The following is a 25,362-nucleotide window of genomic DNA, read 5'->3' as shown; positions in this document are numbered from 1 at the left end:
TTCCCCATAGACCTCAGTAGTAATAAAGCCCACCATAATGCCCCCAGTAGTAATAATTCTCCTTATAATGTGACAGTACAAAAAATGCCCCCTTATAATGTGTGCCCCTTTTAATGCCCCCTTTTAATGCCCCCAGCTGAGCTAATGTCTCCATAGTGCCCCCATAATGTGCCGGTATAAAATACCCCTATATAGTGCCCCCAGTAAATGGCCTATAGTGCTCCTCTCCCCCCTTCCTCCTAGTGGCCCCAATAATATATCACTATAAAATACCCATATATAGTGCCCCAGTAGATGCCCCCATAGTACTCCTCTCCCCCCTTCCCCATAGTACCCACCATAATGTGTCCCAGTATAAAATACCCCTATATAGAGCCCCCATAAAAATAACCCTTCTTTGTGGCCTCAGTAGATGCCCCCATAGTGTTCCTCTCCCCCCTTCCCCCATAGTGCTCCCCACATAAAATATCCCTTCTTTGTGGCCTCAGTAGATGCCCCCATAGTGCCTCCAATAATGTTCCAGTAAGAAATGCCACCATAGATGCCCCTCAATAATGTGCCAGTAAGATGTGCCTTTGCCCACATACATGTCCCCAATCATGTGCCAGTAACAAGTGCCCCCGCAGTTCCCCCATAGCACTCCTCTCCTGTATTGTAACATATAAAACAAATAAACTCACATACTTACCTCCATAAGGCTTGCAGCAATGCGATGCAGGCTCTGGCGCCACAATGAGGTCATTATGCCGCCTGCAGTGTGTTCTCTGTGTATGAATATACCTTTAAAGAAACCGCCAGAGGGGAAGAGAAAACCAAAATCTGCAAGGCAGGTTGCACACATTTCTGGCTGCACTTCACCTAGTTGTCAGCCGGTGCCCGTGTTGTGGCCCGCAAACTGCGGGTCTGCAATATAGGAGCACTGACCGCATGTGCAGCGTATCACGGATGCGGACTCATTCACTTGGGGTCCGCAATTCGGAATATACAGAGTGGAGGCATAGAGCGGAAGGCCATGGAAGCTCTAAAGAGTGCTTCCGTGGCAATTTGGTTGGTGCCTTCGCACCGCAAGTTGAATGGGTCTGCATCTGTGTGCGCCACTCACACGGTCGGTGCCTGTGCGTTGGGACGGAAGGTACGGCACATGTTCGTGTGCATGAGCCCTAAGGCTGAGTTCACACGTCAGTTATTTGATCAGTGATTTTGATCAGTTATTGTTACCTGACTCAGAGATAAGGTATAAAGGAAAGATTTGCACCTATGGAAATAACTCACCAAATAACTGAAGTGTGAACCCAGCCTACAATATACTTTAAGAAACGTGGTACCATGGGGTGGATACACTGCATAGTTTCCAAAGTGTGGGCAAAATTTGAAAAGGATTTGACACTTGATCTTTCGCAGAAGTTTCTTGGAAGGGGCCCTAATTTTGAATTTTTGGTTCATTTTTTTAACCAGTTTCTGTTCTTGGAAATTCTAATTTTCATCTTTTATTAAACTGTTTGGATACTTTGTATCTTTTTTGTGCTGTTACATTTTTAGATATACATTTCCTTCTTTGGTTTTTAGAGCTAAATATACAAGCAGCTCAGCTGTTAGTGTAATTCTTTTGGATGATGTGACATTTTGAGTTGTGCTGCTTCTATTAAGACATAACTAAACCATAGAGTCTATAAAACAAGTGCGATAAGAACAATCGGTTAGTCACAAGGAAGTTCTCATAAAAGATTAAGAAGCTGAATTTCAAATACGACACATACTGTATAATAGAGAATCTCTTTAGAGCAACATAGAAGCTGAAGCCTCCAATACAATCAGCGACTGGTAAGTAATGTATATAGACAACTAATACTATAATATAATGATGGTGTTATATACTGTATGCTGCAAAATGCACTCTGACCCTCCTGTACATACTGAACTAGAACAAGGGCACTTACTTAAAATTTGTTTTGGGTCCAATTCTAACGAGTCAGTCGGAAGGTTAGATTCGGGTATGAATAAATTCGACCTGACTCTAATGTGCTCCAATTGCCCTTAAAATTGGTATGTGACACTCTGAGGTCTCCTAGAACATTATTTTTTCTATTATATCTTTATTTTTTTAGATGTTTTTAAGGTTTTGAGTAAAAAAGGCACAAAGGCACAAACTCTTTGGAAAAAATAAATAAATCCTGCTGCTGACGCTTATTGTACACTTATTAACTGTAGAAGTTTTGCAACAGGTTTTTGGAAAAAAATCAAAATTGTGTCCAGTCAAAAGCCAGTAGATTTATTTATTTGCTTATTTTTTGCATTAATTGGGTTGCAAATGCCATAAAAAGACCAACTGCACAGCACCACTCTTGTCTGTGGGATAAGTATGGTATTGTAGCTTAGTCCTGGAATGGGGTTGAGCTGTAATACCAGACACAACTCCATGGACAGATGTATTGTAGACGTTTCTGGAAACAAACCAAATTTTTAATTTGTGGAAAAAAATTTAAGGTCCAAAAATATTTGGGCTCTATATGATAATGTGTATTTTCGTTGCCTTTTCTCTTTAGACTAAGGATGTGCCTATTAATGTTGCTTATTATGATATAATATACTAGTAGTAATATAAGGAGATGCTCCTGGGTTTGGATGCTCCAAACTATCCTTACAAATGTAGCGTCTGGCCTGTTTGCATCCACACAGCATAAATGTATCCCCACATTAGTCCCATGAACAATAAGGAGAATTGAACATAACTAAATTTTACATCAGGGAAATCATTGGGTGGCTAGTTGGATTCTTAAAAAACATAGTAACAGCATTGAGAGTAGTACTACTGCTATAACTAATACTACTATGAGTTTCAGTTAATTTCAGTAAACAGACTCTTCAGTTTGTTCCACTGGTAAAACCTAACAGGAACTCTCTGCTGGGAGGCCATCTATTTTTGGGAGATAAAACCAAATCTCAAAACTACAACTATGCTGGCAATGTAAATGTGCAAGCGTCATGGAAAGGGCAACAAACTCCTGTCTTTGGTCCTGCCATTTAGAATTGTAAGATGAAAAAACCCTTGTAAAGTTGTAGTTATACAGTACAAAGTGCAAATCTAAATTTTTGAATTTATTTTCCAGGAATGAAGAAGTAAATATCCCTGAATACAAAAATAATGGAGAATTTTACACTTTTTGATTCCTTGGTAAATACCACCTTTTATACATATGATTATGATAAAAACTATCAAGTCACGGAAAACTATGGAAAAGGTGGCAATAATAAATCCATGACGTATGAAGCCATATGTATTGCGGTGATCTGCCTTACATTTTGTTTTCTGGGAATCATTGGAAATGGTCTTGTCATCTGGTTTGGCATCTTCAGGATGAAGAAGACAGTCAATGTGGTGTTTTTCCTCAGCTTAGCCATAGCAGATTTCTCGTTTGCATTATTCCTTCCTTTGAACATTACACAAATTATATTAGGATATTGGCCATTTGAAAAATTTATATGCAAGCTAATCCATGTGCTACTGTCTCTGAACATGCTCGTCAGCATCCTCCAGCTCACGTTCATCAGTGTAGATCGATGCATCTGTGTTGTGTTCCCGGTATGGTGTCACAACCATCGGAGGCCAAGATTAGCTTTAATCATTGTCCTGATCATCTGGACAATTTCATGTGCTATGGCTTTATCTTATTCAAAAATTTTAAACATATCTTATATAGATCCAATATGTACTTTCATAATTGAGGAATCTATCCTCATGAGGACAACAGTCTTGAACTTTGTTTTCTTCTTTCTTCAACCCTTTATCATCATTGTCTCCTGTTACATTATGATTGTTTTGCAGCTCATAAAGAAACAAACCTTCATATCTTCTAAGCCTTTTAAAACCATTGTGGCCGTCATCATTGCCTTCTTTGTCTGCTGGTTTCCATATCATTTGTTTTCCCTTCTTTTTCTTTTTGAAAGAAGTAACCTCAATATCTATGTGTTGTATTATGGAGCTGTAATTGCATTTGCCCTAGTAATCATGAATTCTTGTATTAACCCCATTCTCTACGTCTTCATCGGCCGAGATTTCAAGGAGAATTTCTGTGGCTCGTTCCAAGCTACGTTGGTGAAAGCATTTATAGAAAAGGACGAGTTGGACTCTGAGAAACAAGAAAGGCATGTAGCTCGTCCAACGTTACATCAAGTTTCTGAAAAGGAAGTTGTCATTTGATTAACCACACTCAATATTAAATGTATTATTTTTTGACCAAGACGGAAAATTTTAAGCTAAGCTATTTTATTGGGGTTTTTTTAATTACAAATTTAGCAAAATAATGGGAACTAAACATCATGCTGATTATCTCATTACTTTAATACATCAATAAGGACTAGTGTTGAGCGCGAATATTCGAATAGCAATTTTTTTTTGTGAATATTGGCACTTCGCTAATTCGCAAATATTTCGAATATAGCACTATAAATTCGCTATTTCGAATGTTAATATTTTTTTTCTTTTTTTTTTCTTTCCCACTTCCCAAAAGTAGTTCTTACCTGTCCTGAGGATTCCTGGCTTCCTGGCTGCTCCAGTCAGTGCCCGTTGCCGCTTCTGCCGACTTCCGTGCTCATGGAGCGTCCCCATCACCATGGGAACGCCTCCATACTAGAATGTACTGTCATATGTGAGAATTAAGTTAAAATCGCAATGCGATTAATATAACTTGAAGTAATCGCATTGCGATTTCAACTTAGACCTGGTTTATTATGGTTGGCTTGGTAGAATTAGCAAAGATGACGAATATGACGAATGTATTTGTCATATTCCTCAAAACGAAGATAATGAACTATTCTCCATCTTCGTTTTAGCTCCATATTCGTCAACTTCGCTAATTCTAGCAATCAAATAGGAAAGTTGACTATAGAGACAGCTAAGTTTTCATTTCGCTATGCGATTATATTACTTAGCTTTTTTTAATAAATAAAATAATTATAATAATTATCAAGTATTATATTTATTTTATTTATTTAAAAAAAAAAGCAAAGTAATATTATCGCATAGCGAATTAAACACAGCTGTCTCTATAGTCAACTTTTCTATTTGATTGCTAGAATTAGGGATGTTGACGAATATGGAGCTAAAATGAAGATGGAGAATACTTTGTTATCTTCGTTTTGAGGAATATGACGAATACATTCGTCATATTCGTCATCTTCGCTAATTCTAGATATCAAACCAATAGGAAAGTTACCTTAAGTTAAAATCGCAATACGCGATTTTTTAAATCGCATATTAATCGCGATAAGTAGAATAATGACGAATATTCGAAGCGAATATTCGCTAATTTTGTCAAAATAGAAAATGGCACCTCCCGCTAATAAGGACCCCTTTACATGGGTAGATGATTGAGCCTTTTATCGGAAACAAATGTTCATACAAAGGTGTGGTCCCGATAACTGGTGTGTGTAACTGTGCCGGTGATTTGTTGGCTAATCAGGCTGTTAATGCGAGCATAAATATGCTTTCCAGTTGGTAGCACATTTTTTGGTATAAATAGATGAAATGTTGCCGACATAATGCAAAAGTATGGGAGATGAATTACTGTAGTAATGGTTGTTCCTATCCCAAGCGCCTTCCATCAGTCTGTATAGCGACCTTTTTAAATGAGCTGGTTTTATTATAATTCCACACTCGCTATGGCCCAGAATCAGGCTGTGTAAATGGGCTCGCAAAAAGACAATTTATGTAGACTGCACCATCCAATGTAATTTGTCAGTATGTTGCGAATAATTATATTTCCTTGTACTTTAATAAAATAAATTGCACTATTCTTTCTGCTTGTTGCTCTAACATATGTTTAGAGGGGTTTTACAGTTACACAAACTTTCATCTGCCAAGAGTTCCCCAAATACTCAATGTCAGCATTTTCCTTCCCCTGTTCTCAACATCACTGCATCCTGGCAGCATGCTTACATCCAGAACTTCCTGTTTTCAGCTGCTTTCTGTTGAAATTGCTAACCAGAATGCTTTCCTTTGTAATATTTCATGGGACTTGCTTCACCTAGCGAACATGCAGAGGGAACGGTGAGGCAGGTGAGAAAGCTGTGAGAAATTCTGCAGAGAAAACCATAATGGGTTTGGTTAGAAAACCCAGCAGGAATCTGATGAAAACAGGAAGTTCTGCATGTAAACATCCTGTCAGGATGCAGTGATGTTGAAAAGAGGGGAAAGGAAGTAAGCACATGAAAAGAAATAAAATGCCATTTTGGGACCACAGAACCCATTTTATGTACAATGGAGTCATTTGACCTTTTCAAAATTGGCAGAAGTTTGAATTACACTTATGCAAGAAACATTAGTCAGGATTGATTGCATGTTCTATAATTAAACAAGAGAAAACCACTCCCATTATTATTGTGATAAAGAAGAACGAAAATAAAGAAGAAATAGACTAAAACCCACAAATAACATAAATATATTTGCTTCTAAAATCTCAAAAGCTGATGTCCCTTCTCTGATAGGTAGGTAGATTGATAAAAAATGAAATAAAAAGGGCAGCACAGGAATAAGTAAATAAATATAAATTTCACGGCACTTCAAAAAATAGTGTATGTTTATTCACCAAATAACAGCAACGTTTCAATCCTCTCAATGAAACCTTTCTCCAGAAGTGATAACAATATACTGGTGCTCAATACAACTATATATACATGCCCACATGATAAATGATTATTAAAGATAATTAGTACAAAAATTTGAATATAAAATACATGATTATACAAATAAAGTGAAAAACATAATTAATAATGAATATTAACATGATGGAAGGTTATACGATATGTAAAAATGCAAATAATAAAAAAAAAAGTGTCATGTGAAGATTATGATCCGTTATCAAATACTGTGATTAAGTGATTAAAAACACACATGAATAATCAGTTGAGAAAAGTTAAAAACAGCAATAGACGATGAGGAGGGAGGGTTTTACACTAACCAGCATGGGGTCATCTGTGTGGCCTTAGCGTCTTTAAATCCAGACTGCGCATGTTGAGAGAGGAAGTACCCGGTCATGTGAGCTCAAGGCATCACAAGACCACATATCATGTGACCATAATGAATATAGACCATGGCGCATGAGTACCTGTATGTCACGTGATATACCAGCGCCACGTAACTTAGCAAAGCTAGAAAGTACTTCTGCGCTCTATATCACGTGACTTAAACGGAATCATCTGATCGCCCCAAGACGGAACGCAGCTTGGAGCGCAAGCTGATGCCTAGCAACAATGTACAACTGTAAAAAGGACCACGTATGTCAGTTATGTCCATGTTTTCTATGTGTGACATGATTAAATATAATAAAATAAAAACTATGTAACAGAGTACATGTTATTAGACCTTTAATAACAATTAAACTGATGTAATGGAAAAAATTAATTTATAAATAGACGAAAAGAGAGATGCCAAGCAGCAGATATAATCAAACATATTAAGTGTATCGGTGTCGCATCAACAACAACCAAATCCCCAATAAATCAGACACCAATGTTGATCTCCCGGCCAGGGGAGACAAACACAAAACATGTCTGCAATAAAATAAAAATTAAAGTAAATAAATAAAAAGATAAAAGACAGGGACATCTATCAATCAACGAAATCCCATGCACAAATGTAGCACAGGAGCCGCTAATCAAAATTACCAAGTGGGGACTACACTGGGTGCACAGCAAGAGGGCTCCACGTAGCTGAGTCCCTATCAGAATTGCGGACCACACTACATTAATAGCAAGAAGGCCCCATGCGAATAAATGATTACCCAAAGAAAATAAATTATATGATGTATCAAATAAAGGATCATACATCTAACTGAGCATCAACTCTCTCCAATTCAGAATTTTTTTTATTAAACAATGATGGAAAAACAACATACGTGCTCCCTTATATATAAATTGTAAAACATGTCAAACACAGGAAATCATGCTGCGACAAATAAATGAAAACCTATAGCCAAGAAAGAGGATCAGTTGAAAATCCAGGGTCTAAATTCCACATTCAATCCATAATTTTTTAATCAGGAAAATTAGGAAAATCCAGCTCAGGAAGGTGGAAAAAATTGTAGCTTTATTGCGGCATAAAATCTTCGACAAACAGGTACAGTTCGGTTACGCTTTTCAGACCATAAATAAATAACAGTCCTTCCTCATGACATATCGAACTTCTAATGAAATTGCACCTTATGAGCTGCTCACACAGCCGGCCATGCAATCAATCGATCACATGGTCGTGAGGAGCAGCACACATGGTGCAATCACATCTGTCTAATCAACTTGAAAAAAATTATATACAAAAAGTAAAATCACAGATGCTGACAGACAAACCTATACGGGTGTACAGTCAATACAGATACGTATAAAAACAATGGCAAAACTATGCGTGCACTGTATAAAGGTATATGAGAAAACACCTAGGCACAAAAACGACTCTCCGAATAGTGTAGAATTAGATCATGCCTTTTATTAAGACCTTGGGGTTGTCTTCAACCCAGCTGGAAGATCCAGTATGCCTCCCGATTAAGTAATTTCCTCCTATGATCCCCCCCTCTAGTGGGAAGGAAAATTCTCTCTTTTCCTTGAGCCACTAGATTGGAAGTATCGCCTCCATGTAAAATCGCAAAGTGTGTACTGACAGCAGACACGTTGCGGTTTTTAAATTGTGGAACATCTGAGATGTGCTTGCGAATTCGAGTTTTGATTTCATTTCTGGTGCACCCCACATATTGCAACTGACAAAGTTTGCACGTTATCAAGTAAGCTGCGAACTTTGTGTTGCAATTTAAATAGGACTGTATAGTGAATTCCTTGTTATTAGCAGCAGATCTAAAATTCCTGGTGGGTCTAGTATGATCGCAACAGATACACTTAGCATGGCCACCTTTGTAACTGCCCTTATTCTTGAGCCAGGTTGATCTCTGCACAGTTTTTTCAGAGAACAAACTTCGATCATATTCCAAGCTGTATTGTGTCACAAAGGAGGTGACACCGCGTCTGCATTTGGATGTGGCAACCACTTGAGGCAGAGATTTTGCTTTTAGAAAGACCAGAGGAACCCTATCCATGGCTGAAACTTCAGTGACAGAGGAGGCAATACATTTGATAGAATAAGCCCTGCCAGTCAACATGTCTGTGTTATTTTTTGCCTCTTGTGCGAACAGACAAGTATTTGAACAGTTGCAGCGGGCTCAAATCAATTCACCCTTAGGGATGTTGCGTATTGCGTGAGGTGGGTGACACAAGGAGGCATGCAAGATCGTGTTACCTCCTAGTTCCTTTCTATATGTAGTGGAGATAACTTGGGAAGTGGTGCAATCCCCCTCCAAACACAATTCTAGGAAACATATACGTATGCTGTAATGTTGGAGGCTGAAGGAAATAGACTCCACACATGAGTTGATGTAGTCCAGGAACAGTGGTATGGCCGCCACATCACCAGACTATACAATCAGCAGGTCATCGATGTAACGACCATACCACTGCACCAGTCTGGTGTATTGCCTACTCTTTTACTGAAGTTTCAGCCATGGATAGGGTTCCTCTGGTCTTTCCGGAAGCAAAATCTTTGCCCCAAGTGGTTGCCACATCCAAACATAGACGCGGTTTCACCTCCTTTGTGACACAATACAGCTTGGAATATGATCGTATATGTAAAATCATCAAGAAATATCTTCCACTTTTATCATGTGATAATCAGTGGATGAATATTGTCGCAGAGGGAGTGAAATGTGTAGCGAGAAGGGCTCCAACTTTGGGCAATTCTCTGAGTCCCAGTTTGTTCTCTGAAAAAACTGTGCAGAGATCAACCTGGCTCAAGAATAAGGGCAGTTACAAATGTGGCCATGCTAAGTGTATCTGTTGCGATCATACTAGACCCTCCAGGAATTTTAGATCTGCTGCTAATAACAAGGAATTCACTATACAGTCCTATTTAAATTGCAACACAAAGTTCGCAGTTTACTTGATAACGTGCAAACTTTGTCAATTGCAATATGTGGGGTGCACCACAAATGAAATCAAAATTCGAATTTGCAAGCACATCTCAGATGTTCCACAATATAAAAACCGCAACGTGTCTGCTGTCAGTACACATTTTGCGATTTTACATGGAGGCGATACTTCCAATCTAGTGGCTCAAGGAAAAGACAGAGTTTTCCTTCCCACTAGAGGGGGGATCATAGGAGGAAATTACTTAATCGGGAGGCATACTGGATCTTCCAGCTGGGTTGAAGACAACCCCAAGGTCTTAATAAAAGGCATGATCTAATTCTACACTATTCGGAGAGTCATTTTTGTGCCTAGGTGTTTTCTCATATACCTTTATACAGTGCACACATAGTTTGCCATTGTTTTTATACTTATCTGTATTGACTGTACACCCGTATAGGTTTGTCTGTCAGCATCTGTGATTTTACTTTTTGTATATAATTTTTTTCAAGTTGATTAGACAGATGTGATTGCACCATGTGTGCGACTCCTCACGACCATGTGATCGATTGATTGCATGGCCGGCTGTGTGAGCAGCTCATAAGGTGCAATTTCATTAGAAGTTCGATATGTCATGAGGAAGGACCGTTATTTATTTATGGTCTGAAACGCGTAACCGAACTGTACCTGTTTGTCGAAGATTTTATGCCGCAATAAAGCTACAATTTTTTCCACCATTCCTGAGCTGGATTTTCCTAATTTTCCGGATCTACTGTCACGCATCCAGGTGCATCATCCGTGCTCGGCTGGTGAATGGGAAGGTGAGAGCTGCTGTGTATTTAATGTGATAAGGTTTTAATGTATTTAATTCAGAAATCCAAAATAATTCTCGATTCCTATTACATCCCCTCCGAGAAATTAGAACTTGATCTAATAACATGCATTTAAGGTCACTTTTTTGTGACCGTGTTCTATAAAATGTTTGATACAGGGAGGTCCATCCGTTTTTTTTTATGGTGTATCTATGTTGGTTGCATCTGGTTTTAAACTCCAAAGATGTTTCGTCTACATATAGCAAATTATATGGACACCATAGAACATATATAACAAAGGTCAGAAAATACTGTATCTGATTTTGCACTCTTTGGCAGTAAAAGGATGAATAAAAGTGCCATCTTATAACGACAATTGAAACAGTTACGACAGGGAAAGCCACACATTTTTTGAGTGGTCTTTTTTTGAGGGCTAACATCGGTATGCACAAGTTTATCCCTTAAGTTATTATGTCTTCTATATGATAACAAAGGGGGGGATTTAAATTCCTCAATATTATTATATTCACTTCCGAAAACAGGCCAGTGTGTGTTGACTATTTCCCTTATATGATGACTATCTTCATTGTACATATGTAGTTACTAATAGTGATGAGCGGCAGGGGCTATATTCGAATTAACGATATTTCACGAATATCTTGTAGAATATTCATCAAATATTCACGAATTTCGAGAATTCGAGATTATTTTATTGAATGCGAAAAACCGGCAATGTAAAAATCACGTAATGCGAATTTGTAACGCAAAGCACAGGCGTGGGTCCCTTTAGCTACATTTTTCAAGCTGGTATAAGTTTCCTGAGACTGGAGAAAATGTTTGGCACAGCAGAACATTACAATAGCTTTATATATATTTATATATGAGTCAAGTGCTCCAATATATTCGCTATTGCGCTAATCGGCTGTGATTAGAATATTTTTTCGCTCTACGTGCAACTTCACATTTTAGCAGGTCTGACTACAGATTACTGATTGGTGCACTAAGTATTGTTGTGAACTTGACATTGCTTCCTTCTCATTGACCCACAAGCAAGAAGCAGGGAGGAATCATGTGTTCAGATGGAAAAAAAATGCTGAATATTCAATATAACGAATACATAGCACTATATTCTAAATATTAGCGAATTCTGGAAGTGGCGATATTCACGTAAGAAATTCGCTATTCGAATATTCGTGCTCAACATTAGTCACTAAAGGGATCCTATTTGATGATGATTTAATCTGTTTTTATTATGTAATTCAACCCGGTTGTGAGTGTGAACAGTAGCCAAATGTGAATTCAATATAGTATCAGGAAAGCCCCTCATGTGAAATGCATTAGTCATTTTATTCAGTGTCACATCTTGCTGATGCTCATCACTCACAATCCGTTTAGCATGCAAAAATTTACTCAATGGAAGCAACCTAATCATAGCATGAGGGTGGGCACTAGATAGATAGCTAGATAGACAGATAGATATAGATACATAGTCATTACTGTTCTGGGGTACTTTGTTAAACCCCCAGCTGCTATACTTACCCATTGACATCTAGAAATCGTACTGTAGGATGGTGATAGGCTGACAGAGCCCCTCTGAGGTCCACCAAGATGTCAGGGTCTATTAACCACAGCAATTAAAGAGTTAAACAGTGTGATCATTTTTTATTTTTTTGTGTGTCTCTTTTTTTAATACTAGTCGGTATGTGAGATGTGGGAGTTGCTCTAATTGCCTGAAAACTGTTTGTGTAAATTAAAGTTAAATAATCTGGACTGAAAATCTGCCACAAGATGCCGCCGTTTCCTAAAGATAGAGCAGCCATCTTGGGGAGAGCTTGCAAGAGGATCCAGGAGCTGTGTGTGAGGAGGATCCATCGCCATCCAGGTGTGGGAGCACCCTTCGGTGACCAGAACTACATCCCAGTGAAGCTGAGTGTGTCCAAGGCCCTGATCCTGTCCAGAGGAACGAGGATTGCTTCTAGGAAAGCTGATAAGAGCTGAGGAGCAAAGCAACATACTCTGCGGCACCACATACTTGTTAGAGAAGCTTTTGCTCGGTCCACAGCCACCGTCGGATGCAGAGCCGGGTCGGTAAGACTGCTCGTGCACGCACCTCATTACAATGTTGGCACCTAGAGACTGAGACCAGGCCTGAAGTTAGTTAGTTAGATAGGATTTCTGTTTGTGTCAGGCCACAGGTGTTGCTGGCTGTTCATTGCAAGGACTCCACAATTAAAATTTACATCTCACACTGGAGAGCTGCTAAACTTCCCCAAAAACTCAAGCCAGTCTGCATTTTGCTCAGAAGGAATACTCAGGCACGTGCTACAAGACCTGTTATTGGAGGGGGAATACTGTAGAGCATTGAAGATATTTGGATGACGATATTCTAATCATTGACTCTTGTCTTGGAAACCATTGGAAAACGGTTTGCCAATTGGTGCGTGATTCCTTAGACTGAAGACAACCTTGGACTAGTCCATTTTGGGTGCAGTCCTATTGCGGTTAATTTATTTTTTTGCCTTCAACATATCCACAGGTACCTGCATCCTGGAATTCACTACTCCCACAAGTGCTCCCACTTGAATTAGTCTTTAGCCTTCTCTTTGGTCAGCTGTCTAGTCCTGGATAAGTCAATTTCTTCCTGTTGGATAGTGTTTCTTGTTGTTTTAGGCTAAGTCCCTACGAACCCACAATTACATCAAACTACCTCCAAAGCTATAATTGTTCAAATGGGGCACACTGCTCACATGTTCAGTATGGATCCAGGAAGTTGGACCTATGGAGTCATCATTCTGAGAAAACACCTTTAACATTACATAAGATGCTTTACTCTATCCGTACAAATGTATCATTCATTAAACAAGCCACCCTGGCATACACACTGAGCGTGATACTCATTCACTTAGCATGAGAACTAGTAATAAGTTAATCGAACCGACAAAGTAGAATTTGATCCGAATTTCGTCGTAGCGAATCAATTTAACCTGAAATAGTGTAAAAACACAAAAAATACTTACCTCCTCTATTTGCTCGCCACAGCCATCTTGAAAATCTTGCACGAAATCCTGTGCGAAGTAACATATGAGGACACCACACCGGCTAGCATGATGACGTCATCCCGGGCAGCGCCAAATTTTGTGCTAGATGTCATCTGGCCCGTCACAAGCAAATGGAGGAGGTAAGTATTATTTAATTTAGTTTTCTGTTAGTTTTACACTGTATTTTTAATATGTATGATTGTGGTAAGGGGTACAATGACGGGGAGCGACGCAATCGCAGCTCCCTATCATTGCACCCACTACTTACAAAAAAATATTTTGCTAAATTTGCGAAGCAGCGGAATCAAATTTCCCTATACTTTGCTCAACTCTAATATGAACATCTGAGCTACACAAATAACCTGTGGTGTGGTACTGTACATAAATTAATAGCATAGCGTACCAGTGCTTGGTTACCACATAGCATAATGCCCTAATGCATCCTATTGTAAATGGAATTTGTCAGCTCCAAAACAGACCCCAAACTACAGTAAGCAGTTTATAGTGTTAGTGACGCCGAGTAGAGTTGAGCGAACACCTGGATGTTCGGGTTCGAGAAGTTCGGCCGAACTTCCCGGAAATGTTCGGGTTCGGGATCCGAACCCGACCCGAACTTCGTCCCGAACCCGAACCCCATTGAAGTCAATGGGGACCCGAACTTTTCAGCACTAAAAAGACTGTAAAGCAGCTCAGGAAAGGGCTAGAGGGTTGCAAAAGGCAGCAAAATGTAGGTAAATCCCCTGCAAACAAATGTGGATAGGGAAATGAATAAAAATAAAAATAAAATAAATATAAATTAACCAATATCAATTGGAGAGAGGTCCCATAGCATAGAATCAGGCTTCATGTCACCCACCACTGGAACAGGCCACTGTCAGATATTTAGACCCCGGCACCCAGACAGAGGAGAGAGGTCCCATTGCAGAGAATCAGGCTTCATGTCATAGCAGAGAATCAGGCTTCACGTCACCCACCACTGGAACAGGCCATTGTCAGATATTTTGGCCCTGGCACCCAGACAGAGGAGAGAGGTCCCATAGCAGAGATTCAGGCTTCATGTAATAGCAGAGAATCAAGCTTCATGTCATAGCAGAGAATCAGGCTTCATGTCACCCAACACTGGAACAGGCCACTGTCAGATATTTTTAGGCCCCGGCACCCAGACAGAGGAGAGAGGTCCCATAGCAGAGAATCAGGCTTCATGTCATAGCAGAGAATCAGGCTTCAAGTCATAGCAGAGAATCAGGCTTCATGTCATAGCAGAGAATCAGGCTTTATGTCACCCACCACTGGAACAGGTCATTGTCAGATATTTTTAGGCCCCGGCACCCAGACAAAGGAGAAAGGTCCCATAGCAGAGATTCAAGCTTCATGTCATAGCAGAGAATCATGCTTCATGTCACCCAACACTGGAACAGGCCACTGTCAGATATTTTTAGGCCCCGGCACCCAGACAGAGGAGAGGTTCATTCAACTTTGGGTTGCCCCGCAATATAATGGTAAAATGAAAATAAAAATAGGATTGAATGAGGAAGTGCCCTGGAGTCCAATAATATATGGTTAAGGGGAGGTAGTTATAAATGTCTAATCTGTACAAGGGATGGACAGGTCCAGTGGGATCCATGCCTGGTTCATTTTTATGAACGTCAGCTTGTCCACATTGGCTGTAGACAGGCGGCTGCGTTTGTCTGTAATGACGCCCCCTGCCATGGTGAATACACGTTCAGAGAAAACGCTGGCCGCTGGGCAGGCCAGCACCTCCAAGGCATAAAAGGCTAGCTCTGGCCACGTGGACAATTTGGAGACCCAGAAGTTGAATGGGGCCGAACCATCAATCAGTACGTGGAGGGGTGTGCACACGTACTGTTCCACCATGTTAGTGAAATGTTGCCTCCTGCTAACATGTTGCGTATCAGGTGGTGGTGCAGTTAGCTGTGGCGTGTTGACAAAACTTTTCCACATCTCTGCCATGCTAACCCTGCCCTCAGAGGAGCTGGCCGTGACACAGCTGCGTTGGCGACCTCTTGCTCCTCCTCTGCCTTGGCCTTAGGCTTCCACTTGTTCCCCTGTGACATTTGGGAATGCTCTCAGTAGCGCGTCTACCAATGTGCTCTTGTACTCGCACATCTTCCTATCACACTCCAGTGCAGGAAGTAAGGTGGGCACATTGTCTTTGTACCGCGGATCCAGCAGGGTGGCAACCCAGTAGTCCGCACATGTTAAAATGTGGGCAACTCTGCTGTCGTTGCGCAGGCACTGCAGCATGTAGTTGCTCATGTGTGCCAGGCTGCCCAGAGGTAAGGACAAGCTGTCCTCTGTGGGAGGCGCATCGTCATCGTCCTGCGTTTTCCCCCAGCCACGCACCAGTGATGGGACCGAGCTGCGTTGGGTGCCACCCCGCTGTGAACATGCTTCATCCTCATCCTCCTCCACCTCCTCCTCATCCTCGTCCTCCTCGTCCTCCAGTAGTGGGCCCTGGCTGGCCACATTTGTACCTGGCCTCTGCTGTTGCAAAAAACCTCCCTCTGAGTCACTTCGAAGAGACTGGCCTGAAAGTGCCAAAAATGACCCCTCTTCCTCCTCCTCCTCCTCCTCCTCCTGAGCCACCTCCTCTTCCATCATCGCCCTAAGTGTTTTCTCAAGGAGACATAGAAGTGGCATTGTAACGCTGATAACGGCGTCATCACCACTGGCCATGTTGGTGGAGTACTCGAAAAAAAATATTCCCCAATTAAGTAATAAAAAAAAGTTAATAAATAGACATTTTTGGTATTGCCGTGTCTGTGACAGCCTGCACTATAAATATATCACATGATCCACCACATACGATAAAAAAAAACTTTACATCACAAAAAATGCAACACCAAGTGATAAAAAAGGCATATGTCCCACAAAATAGTACTAATAAAACCGTCACCTCATCCGAGCCCCTACATAAGAAAATCTCTCAAAAAATGAAAAACACTATAGCTCACAGAACATGGAGACATTATATATCATATTTTGTTTCAAAAATGCTATCATTGTGTTAAAATGAAAGAAATTTTAAAAAGTACACATATTTGATATGGCCGCATCCATAACCACCAGCTCTATAAAAATATCCCATGACCTAACCCCTCACATGAACACCATAATAAAAAAAAAACTGCGCCAAGAAATCCATTTAACATTAAATAAAGTGCAACACCAAGCGATCAAACAGGCATATACCCCCCAAAATAATACCAATCAAACTGTCACCTCATCCAGCAATAAACGAGATGCTAAGACATTTGGTCAAAAAAAAGCTATGGCTCTCTGACTATAGAGACACTAAAACTTAAATAAATAAAAAAAAGTATACATATTCGGTATTGCCTTGTCTGTAACAACTTTATCTATAAAAATATCACATGACCTAACCCTTTAGGTGATCATTGTAAAAATAAATATATACAAACTGTGTTAAAACAACCAATTTTTTGGTTACCTTGCCATATAAATTGTAATAATGAATAATCAAAAAATCATATGTACCCAAAAATAGTACCAATAAAAACTCTTCCTGCAAAAAACGAGCCCCTGCACAAGACGATCGGCAGAAAAATAAAAAATAAATATGCCGTTTAGAAAATGGAGACACAAAAACATATGTAAAACTGAAAAAAACTAAGAAAGTAGACATATTTGATATCATTGCATCCGTAACAACCTGCTCTATACAAATAGCACATGATCTACCCTGTCAGATGAATGTTGTAAAAAATAATAAATAAAAACAGTGCCTTTTTTGTTACCTTGCCTCACAAAAAACTTAATATAGAGTAATTCAAAATCATATGTACCCCAAAATAGTACCAATAAAACTGGCACTTTATCCCCTAGTTTCCAAAATGGGGTCAACTTTTGGTAGTTTCTACTGTAAGGGTGCATTAGGGGGGCTTCAAATGGGACATTGCATCTAAAAACTAGTTCAGCAAAATCCACCTGCCAAAAACCATCCTTTTCTTCTCCGCCCTGCCGTGCGCCCTTACATCAGTTTACGACCAAATGTGGGGTGTTTCTGTAAACCGCAGAATCAGGGTAATAAATAGATTGAAAATCTGCCAAAAAGTAAAATTTTGAAATTTCATCTCCAATTTCCTTTAATTCTTGTGGAAGAACCTAAAGGGTTAACAAAGTTAGTGAAATCAGTTTTGAGCAACTTGAGCGGTGTAGTTTCTACAATGGGGTCATTAATGGGGGGGTTCCACTTCAGGGGCGTAGCTAAAGGTTCATGGGCCCTGGTGCAAAACTTCAGCTCGGGCCCCCCTTCCCTCAGTGCTTTGCGGCCAGGGGCAGGGAAGCACATAGCCTTCATGCTGCCTGAGGCAAAAATTGAAACGGCATTTCCCTCCCCCCATGTCAAATTCCTGACCTAACCCCTTTCCTCCAGTCGGCAACTTGACCCGTATGCATTTGCTATAATACTGGTGTCTTCTTATGTGACACAAGGGTCTTTAGGCCCTCTCAGGCTCCTAGGCCCGGTAGCGACTGCTACCTCTGCTCCCCCTATAGCTATGCCCCTGGTTCCACTATGTAAACCCCACAAAGTGACTTCAGACCTGAACTGGTCCTTAAAAAGTGAGTTTTGGAAATTTTCGTAAACATTTTAAAAAATTGCTTCTATAATTCTAAGCCTTCTAACATCATGACATTTACAAAATGATGCCAACATAAAGTAGACATATGGGGAATGTAAAGTAATAAATATTTTATGAGGTATCACCTTCTGTTTTAAAAGCAAAGAAGTTGAATTTTTGAAAATTGCGATTTATTTTTTATTTTTGGTAAATAAAGGTGAAATATATTGACTCAAATTTATGACTATCATGAATTACAATGTGCCACGAGAAAACAGTCTCAGAATGGCTTGGATAAGTAAAAGTGTTCCAAAGTTATTACCACATAAAGTGACACATGTGAGATTTGCAAAATAAGGCCTGGTCAGGAAGGGGGCAAATGGCCCGGTCTGGAAGTGGTTAAAAAGCAGAAACAACAAAGCTTTATTTATATTGCTGGTCAAAATATATTAGTCCCTTGATTGAAATGACAATAGAAGGCTTTGGCTAGTGTGCATCATACGGGGGGGGGGGGGGGGGGAATTCTCCAACCCCCACAGTTTAAGTGGACAGGCAGCTGTCACGACCATGGTCATGGTCGTGACTCCTGTACCGCATGCTGTTACCTGCAGTCTGGTTTTGTTGTTCAACCACAGGTGAGTGCCGCTAGTATGTTGCCTCACTTGTGGTTGCTGCTGGCAACATGTTGTTATTGTCAGTATAGAAGCCTGAGCTGTGCTAGGCTGCTTGCTGCTATGTGCATGCGGTTGCACTTGGCAACGTGTGTTTATATGTGTGCACTTTCCTTGTCTGGTGTGCACGGGGTTTATTGTGTGTGTATTCCCCTTTAAGTTGCTGTCTTCCCTTCCCTGGTGTTGGAAGGGTTAACTTCCTTCCTAGTGTGTGCACTGGGTGTGTCTGAGTGTGAGTGTGGCTACTTGGGCCTATATAGCTTCTGCTGTGATTCAGAAGTCTGAGGGGTACTTCAGCCATGGTCTGCTGGAGCCATCCTCCTTCTTATATACCATCTGCCAGTGAGGGCCACACTTGTGGTCATAGATGTTTATATGTTCAGTTGATGTTGTATTCCTTTTGTTATTTAGTGCAGCTATGGATCTGGGTTCCTGTGTGTGTATGTGTGTTGGCTGTGTCCATTTAAGTATGGTGTGGACATCAGCTTGTCAGCACAGGGATCCAGTCAGCAAGGCTGTGGCAGGTAGGTGGAACTAGTGCAGTTCACCTGCCATATCCATAGGCTGTTTTTGTACCCCTTTTCCTTGCAGCTTGGCCAGTGAGACTCCTGTTCCTCCGTGCCTAAAAAGAACAGGTCGTCTTACCCTGCTCCTAGTTCAGGGCCACCCTGAGGGCTAGCAGGGACTATTAGGTTCCGGTGTATGAGCCCTCCCACCATCAGGGTTGGCTCATATGGTTAGGAGTCAGGGTCAGGTTAGGGACACGATAGGAGGTGACCTGCTCCCTAATTCTGTCGTCCTGGCCGAGCAGCCAATAACATCTTCTGGCATCGCATGGCTGAGGGTTTTCCCCATCCTCAGCCGTGACAGCAGCTGGCTTTTTGTACTATGTCCAGTGAGCCAGAGCTGTTCCACAGTAACAAAACCTCACTGCTAATGTGGTAACAGTGATCAAGCTGGGACTCTAATTGTGCCAAGCCCCAGTGCTGTCACCCCAGTATTAGATAGCTAGCCTCCCTAAAGCATCGGATGAGACCCATGTACTGTATTAGATTCCATGACCTCTATGCTCTAAGTTTGGCTAATAATCATACCCCCTGCTCCACGCGTTTCTCATAGCCCTTTGATGCTGCAAAACTCTCAGCGCAGCATCAATCTCTAGCTCTCTCTGTCTGCTAGGCTATTCACACTACCTCTATTATTTATGCCCTATGAGCTCCTGACGAACGGCCCGTCACAGGGCTATGAGAAAAGCGGGGAGCAGGGGTATGATTATACTCCTTCCCCCATAGTTCCCCCCATATAAAATATCCCTTCTATGTAGCCTCAGTAGATTCCCCCATAGTTCCCCTTAATAATGTGCCAGTAAGAAATGCCCCCATAGTGCCACCTTATAATGTGCCAGTGAAAAGTGCCCCAATAACGCTCCCCAATTATGTGCCAGTAAGAAGTGCCTCCATAGATGCCCCCAATAATGTACCAGTAAAAAGTGCCTGTGCCCCCATATATGCCGCCAATCATGTTCCAGTAAGAAGTGCCCCCCGATAGATGCCCCCAATCATGTGCCAGCAACAAGTGCCCTCCCAATCATGTTCAAGTAAGAAGTGCCCCCACAGTGCTCCTCTCCTGTATTGTAACATATAAAAAAAAAATAAACACTTATACTTACCTCTATCAGGCTGGCAGCAATGCGATGAAGTCCTCTTCCGGCCTGTGTCCCGTGCTGTACGGCTCAGGCGGCGCAATGAGGTCACTGCTCCGCCTGCACCGGCCTCTCCCCTGCCCCGCAGCATCCATCTGTATCGCTGTCCTGAGGACGGCGATACAGATGACTATGGAGATGGACACTTCCACAATAGAAGCGTCATCTCTCTGTGCCCAGCTGCCGCCCCCCACTTGTCACCAGGTCCGTGATGCGATGGCATCACCTCGCCTAATTAGTGGTGCAGCCCTGCACATGCCCAAAATGCAGCAGAGTGCAGACCATGTGCAAATCCACAGTGGCAAATCAGCAGTGTGTTCTCTGTGTACGAATATACCCTTAAAGAAACCGCCAGAGGGGGAGAGAAGACCAAAATCTGCAGGGCAGGTTACACACATTTCTGGCTGCACTTCACCTAGTTGTCAGCCGGCAAACAGCGGGTTTGCAATATAGGAGCACTGACCGTGTGCGCAGCGTATCACAGATGCAGACCCATTTACTTGAGGTCCACAATCTGGAATATACAGAGTGGAGGCATGGAACGGAAGGCCACGGAATCTCTACAGAATGCTTCCATGGCAATTCGGTCAGTGCCTTTGCACCGCAAGTTGAATGGGTCTGCGTCCGTCTGCGCCAGCCACACGAACGGAGCCTGTGCATTGGGACGTGCAATTTGCAGTCCCCGATGCACGGAAGGTACGGCACATGATTGTGCGCATGAGGCCTAAGGCTGAGTTCACACGTCAGTCATTTGATCAGGGATTTTGATCAGTTATTGTGACCTGACTCGGAGATAGGATTTGCACCTGTTCTGTGTTTTTGACCAAACCTGGATTTGGCTCACAATAGCGATGGAAATAACTGATCAAATAACTGAAGTGTGGACTCAGCCTACAATATACTTTCAGAAGCATGATACCACGGGGTGGATACGCTGCATAGTTTCCAAAGTGTGGGCAGATTTTGAAAGGATTTGTCACTTAATTTTTCGCCGCAGTTCCTTGGAAGGGGCCCTAATTTTAAAAACTTTATTCCTGTAATGCAAGACATTTTTGGTGCATTTTTTAACCAGTTTGTGTTCTTGGAAATTCTCATATTTATCTATACATTTCCTTCTTTGGTTTTTAGACCCAAATATACAAGCAGCTCAGCTGTTAGTGTAATTCTTTTGGATGATGTGACATTTTGAGTTGTGCTGCTTTTATTAAGACATAACTAAACCATACAGTCTATAAAACAAGTGTGATAAGAACAATCGGTTAGTCACAAGGAAGTTCTCATGAAAGATTAAGAAGCTGAATTTCCAATACGACACATACTGTATAATAGAGAATCTCTTTAGAGCAACATAGAAGCTGAAGCCTCCAATACAATCAGCGACTGGTGAGTAATGTATATAGACAACTAATACTCCAATATGATGATGGCGCTATATACTGTATGCTGTAAAATGCACTTTGATCCTTCTGTACATACCACTACTTAGCACAGGTTGCAATACAGATTGTGAGCATTAGAAACATACTTAAAAAATGCTGAACTAGAACAAGGGCATTTCCTTTAAATTTGTTTTGGGTCCAATTCTAACGCGTCAGTCGGAAGGTTAGATTCGGGTATAAATAAATTCGACTTGAATCTAATGTGCTCCAATTGCCCTTAAAATTTGTATGTGACACTCAGAGGTCTTCTAAAACATTTTTTTTTCTCTTTTGTCTTTTTTTATTTAATTTTTTTGAAGAAGGTTTTTGAGTAAAAAGGCACAAATGCACAAACTCTGTGGAAAAAAAATAAATCCTGCTGCTGACGCTTATTGTACACTTATTAACTGTAGAAGTTTTGTAACAGGTTTTTGGGAAAAAATGGCAAAATTGCACAGTGTCCAGTCAACAGCCAGTAGATTTATTTATTTGCTTATTTTTTGTATTAATTGGGCTGCAAGCTGCCATAAAAAGAGCAACTATACAGCGCCACTCTTGTCTGTGGGATAAGTATGGTATTGCAGCTTAGTCCTGGAATGGGATTGAGCTGTAATACCAGACACAACTCCATGGACAGATGTAGACGTTTCTGGAAACAAACAAGATTTTTAATTTGGGGAAAAATGTTTAAGGTCCTCAAATTTTTGGGCTCTATATGCTAATGTGTATTTGTTGTTGCCTTTTCTCTTTAGACTAAGGATGTGTCTATTGATGTTGCTTATTCTGATATTATTATATACTAGTACTAATATAAGGAGATGCTCCTGGGTTTGGATGCTCCAACCTATCCTTACGACTGTAGCGTCTGGCCTGTTTTCATCCACACAACATAAATGTATCCCCACATTAGTCCCATGTACAATAAGGATAATTTTTTGCATCAGGCAAATCATTGGGTGGTTAGTTGGGTTCCTGGGTTCTTCAAAAACACAGGAACAGCATTGAGAGTAGTACTACTGCTATAACTAATACTACTATGATTTTCAGTTAATTTCAGTAAACAGACTCTTCAGTTTGTTCCACTGGTAAAACCTAACAGGAACTCTCTGCTGGGAGGCCATCTTTTTTCTGAGAGAAAAAAACAAATCTCAAAACTACAACTATGCTGGCAATGTAAATGTGCAAGCGTTATGGAAAGGGCAACAAACTCCTGTCTATGGTCCTGCCATTTAGAATTTTAAGATGAAAAAACCCTTGTATAGTTGTGGTTATACAGTACAAAGTGCAAATCTAAGTTTTTGCATTTTTTTTCCAGGAATAAAGAAGTAAATATCCCTGAATACAAAAATAATGGAGACTTTTACACCTTTTGATCCCTTGGTATATACCACCTTTTATACATATGATTATGATAAAAACTATCAAGTCACGGAAAACTATGGAAAAGGTGTCAATAATAAATCCATGATGTATGAAGCCATATTTATTGTGTTGATCTACTCAGCAATTTGTTTTCTGGGAATTATTGGAAATGGTCTTGTCATCTGGTTTGGCATCTTCAGGATGAAGAAGACAGTCAATGTGGTGTTTTTCCTCAGCTTAGCCATAGCAGATTTCTCCTTTGCATTATTCCTTCCTTTGAACATTACGCAAATTATATTAGGATATTGGCCATTTGAAAAACTTATGTGCAAGCTATTCCATGTGCTACTGTCTCTGAACATGCTCGTCAGCATCCTCCAGCTCACGTTCATCAGTGTAGATCGATGCATCTGTGTTGTGTTCCCGGTATGGTGTCACAACCATCGGAGGCCAAGATTAGCTTTAATTATAGTGCTGATTATCTGGATAATTTCATTTCTTCTGGCTTTTTCCTATCTATTAATTTCTGACTTGTCTGACATAATTACCATATGCTATTTAACACTGGATGAATCTAACCTGATGAGGAGAACAGTCTTGGACTTTGTTTTATTCTTCTTTCTACCCTTTGTCATCATTGTTTTCTGTTACATCATGGTTGCTTTGCACCTCAGAAAGAAGCGCATCTTCACATCTCCTAAGCTATTTAAAACCATTGTGGCCGTCATCATTGCCTTCTTTGTCTGCTGGTTTCCAAATCATTTGTTTTCCCTTCTTTTTCTTTTTGAAAGAAGTAACCTCAATATCTATGTGTTGTATTATGGAGCTGTAATTGCCTTTGCCCTAGTAATCACAAATTCTTGTATTAACCCCATCCTCTACGTCTTCATCGGCCGAGATTTCAAGGAGAATTTCTGTGGCTCGTTCCAAGCTACGTTGGAGAAAGCATTTATAGAAAAGGAAGAGTTGGACTCTCAGAAACAAGAAAGGCATGTAGCTCTTCCAGCGTTACATCAAGCTTCCGAAGAGGAAGTTGTCATTTGATTAACCTCACTCAATATTAAATGTATTATTTTAAGACATAAAATTTTAAGATAAGCTATTTTTGTTTTGTTTTTATTACAAATTTAGCGAAATAATGGTAACTAAACACATGCTTATTATCTCATTAATTTAATACATCAGTAAGAGGCCCTTTACATGTGTAGAAGATTGAGCCTTTTATCGGAAACAAATGTTCATACAAAGGTGTGTTCCCGATAACTGGTGAGTGTAACTGTGCCGGTGATTTGTTGGCTGATCAGGCTGTTAATGCAAACATAGGTATCTCATTTTTAGGTATAAATAGTTGAAATGTTGCCGACATAATGCAAAAGTAGTTACTGTAGTAATGGTTGTTCCTATCCCAAGCGCCTTCCATCAGTCTGAATAGCGACCTTTTTAAATGAGCTGGTTTTATTATAATTCCACACTCGCTATGGCCCAGAATCAGGCTGTGAAAATGGGCTCGCACAAAGATATCCAATGCGATTTGTCAGTATGTTGCGAATAATTATATTTGCTTGTGCTTTAATAAAACAAATTCTTTCTGCTTGTTGCTCTAACATATGTTTAGAGGGGTTCTCCATTTATACAAACTTTCATCTGCTAAGAGTTCCCAAAATACTCAATGTCAGCATTTTCCTTCCACTGTTCTCAACATCACTGCATCCTGGCAGCATGCTTACATCCAGAACTTCCTGTTTTCAGCTGCTCTCTGTTGAAATTGCTAACCAGAATGCTTTCCTCTGTAATATTTCATGAGACTTGCTCCATC

At 40.6% G+C, this 25,362-nt stretch overlaps 2 protein-coding genes across 2 annotated transcripts; both read left to right on the top strand.

Annotated features, from left to right (window-relative positions):
- The first annotated feature begins 1,687 nt into the window (after positions 1-1,687).
- Positions 1,688-4,262, top strand: LOC122927130 (chemokine-like receptor 1). Its single transcript, XM_044278721.1, has 2 exons — positions 1,688-1,821; positions 3,108-4,262. Exon 2 carries the CDS (start codon positions 3,143-3,145, stop codon positions 4,196-4,198), a length of 1,056 nt encoding a protein of 351 aa, XP_044134656.1. The 5' UTR covers positions 1,688-1,821; positions 3,108-3,142; the 3' UTR covers positions 4,199-4,262.
- A 17,866-nt stretch (positions 4,263-22,128) lies between these two features.
- On the top strand, positions 22,129-25,026 carry LOC122927129 (chemokine-like receptor 1). Its single transcript, XM_044278720.1, has 2 exons — positions 22,129-22,149; positions 23,500-25,026. Exon 2 carries the CDS (start codon positions 23,535-23,537, stop codon positions 24,588-24,590), a length of 1,056 nt encoding a protein of 351 aa, XP_044134655.1. The 5' UTR covers positions 22,129-22,149; positions 23,500-23,534; the 3' UTR covers positions 24,591-25,026.
- The last annotated feature ends 336 nt before the right edge of the window (positions 25,027-25,362 follow it).

Source organism: Bufo gargarizans, chromosome 2, assembly GCF_014858855.1.
Source record: "Bufo gargarizans isolate SCDJY-AF-19 chromosome 2, ASM1485885v1, whole genome shotgun sequence".
Taxonomy (NCBI): domain Eukaryota; kingdom Metazoa; phylum Chordata; class Amphibia; order Anura; family Bufonidae; genus Bufo; species Bufo gargarizans.
Note: the sequence above shows the minus strand (reverse complement) of the source record. Positions and strands in the feature narration are given on the sequence as shown.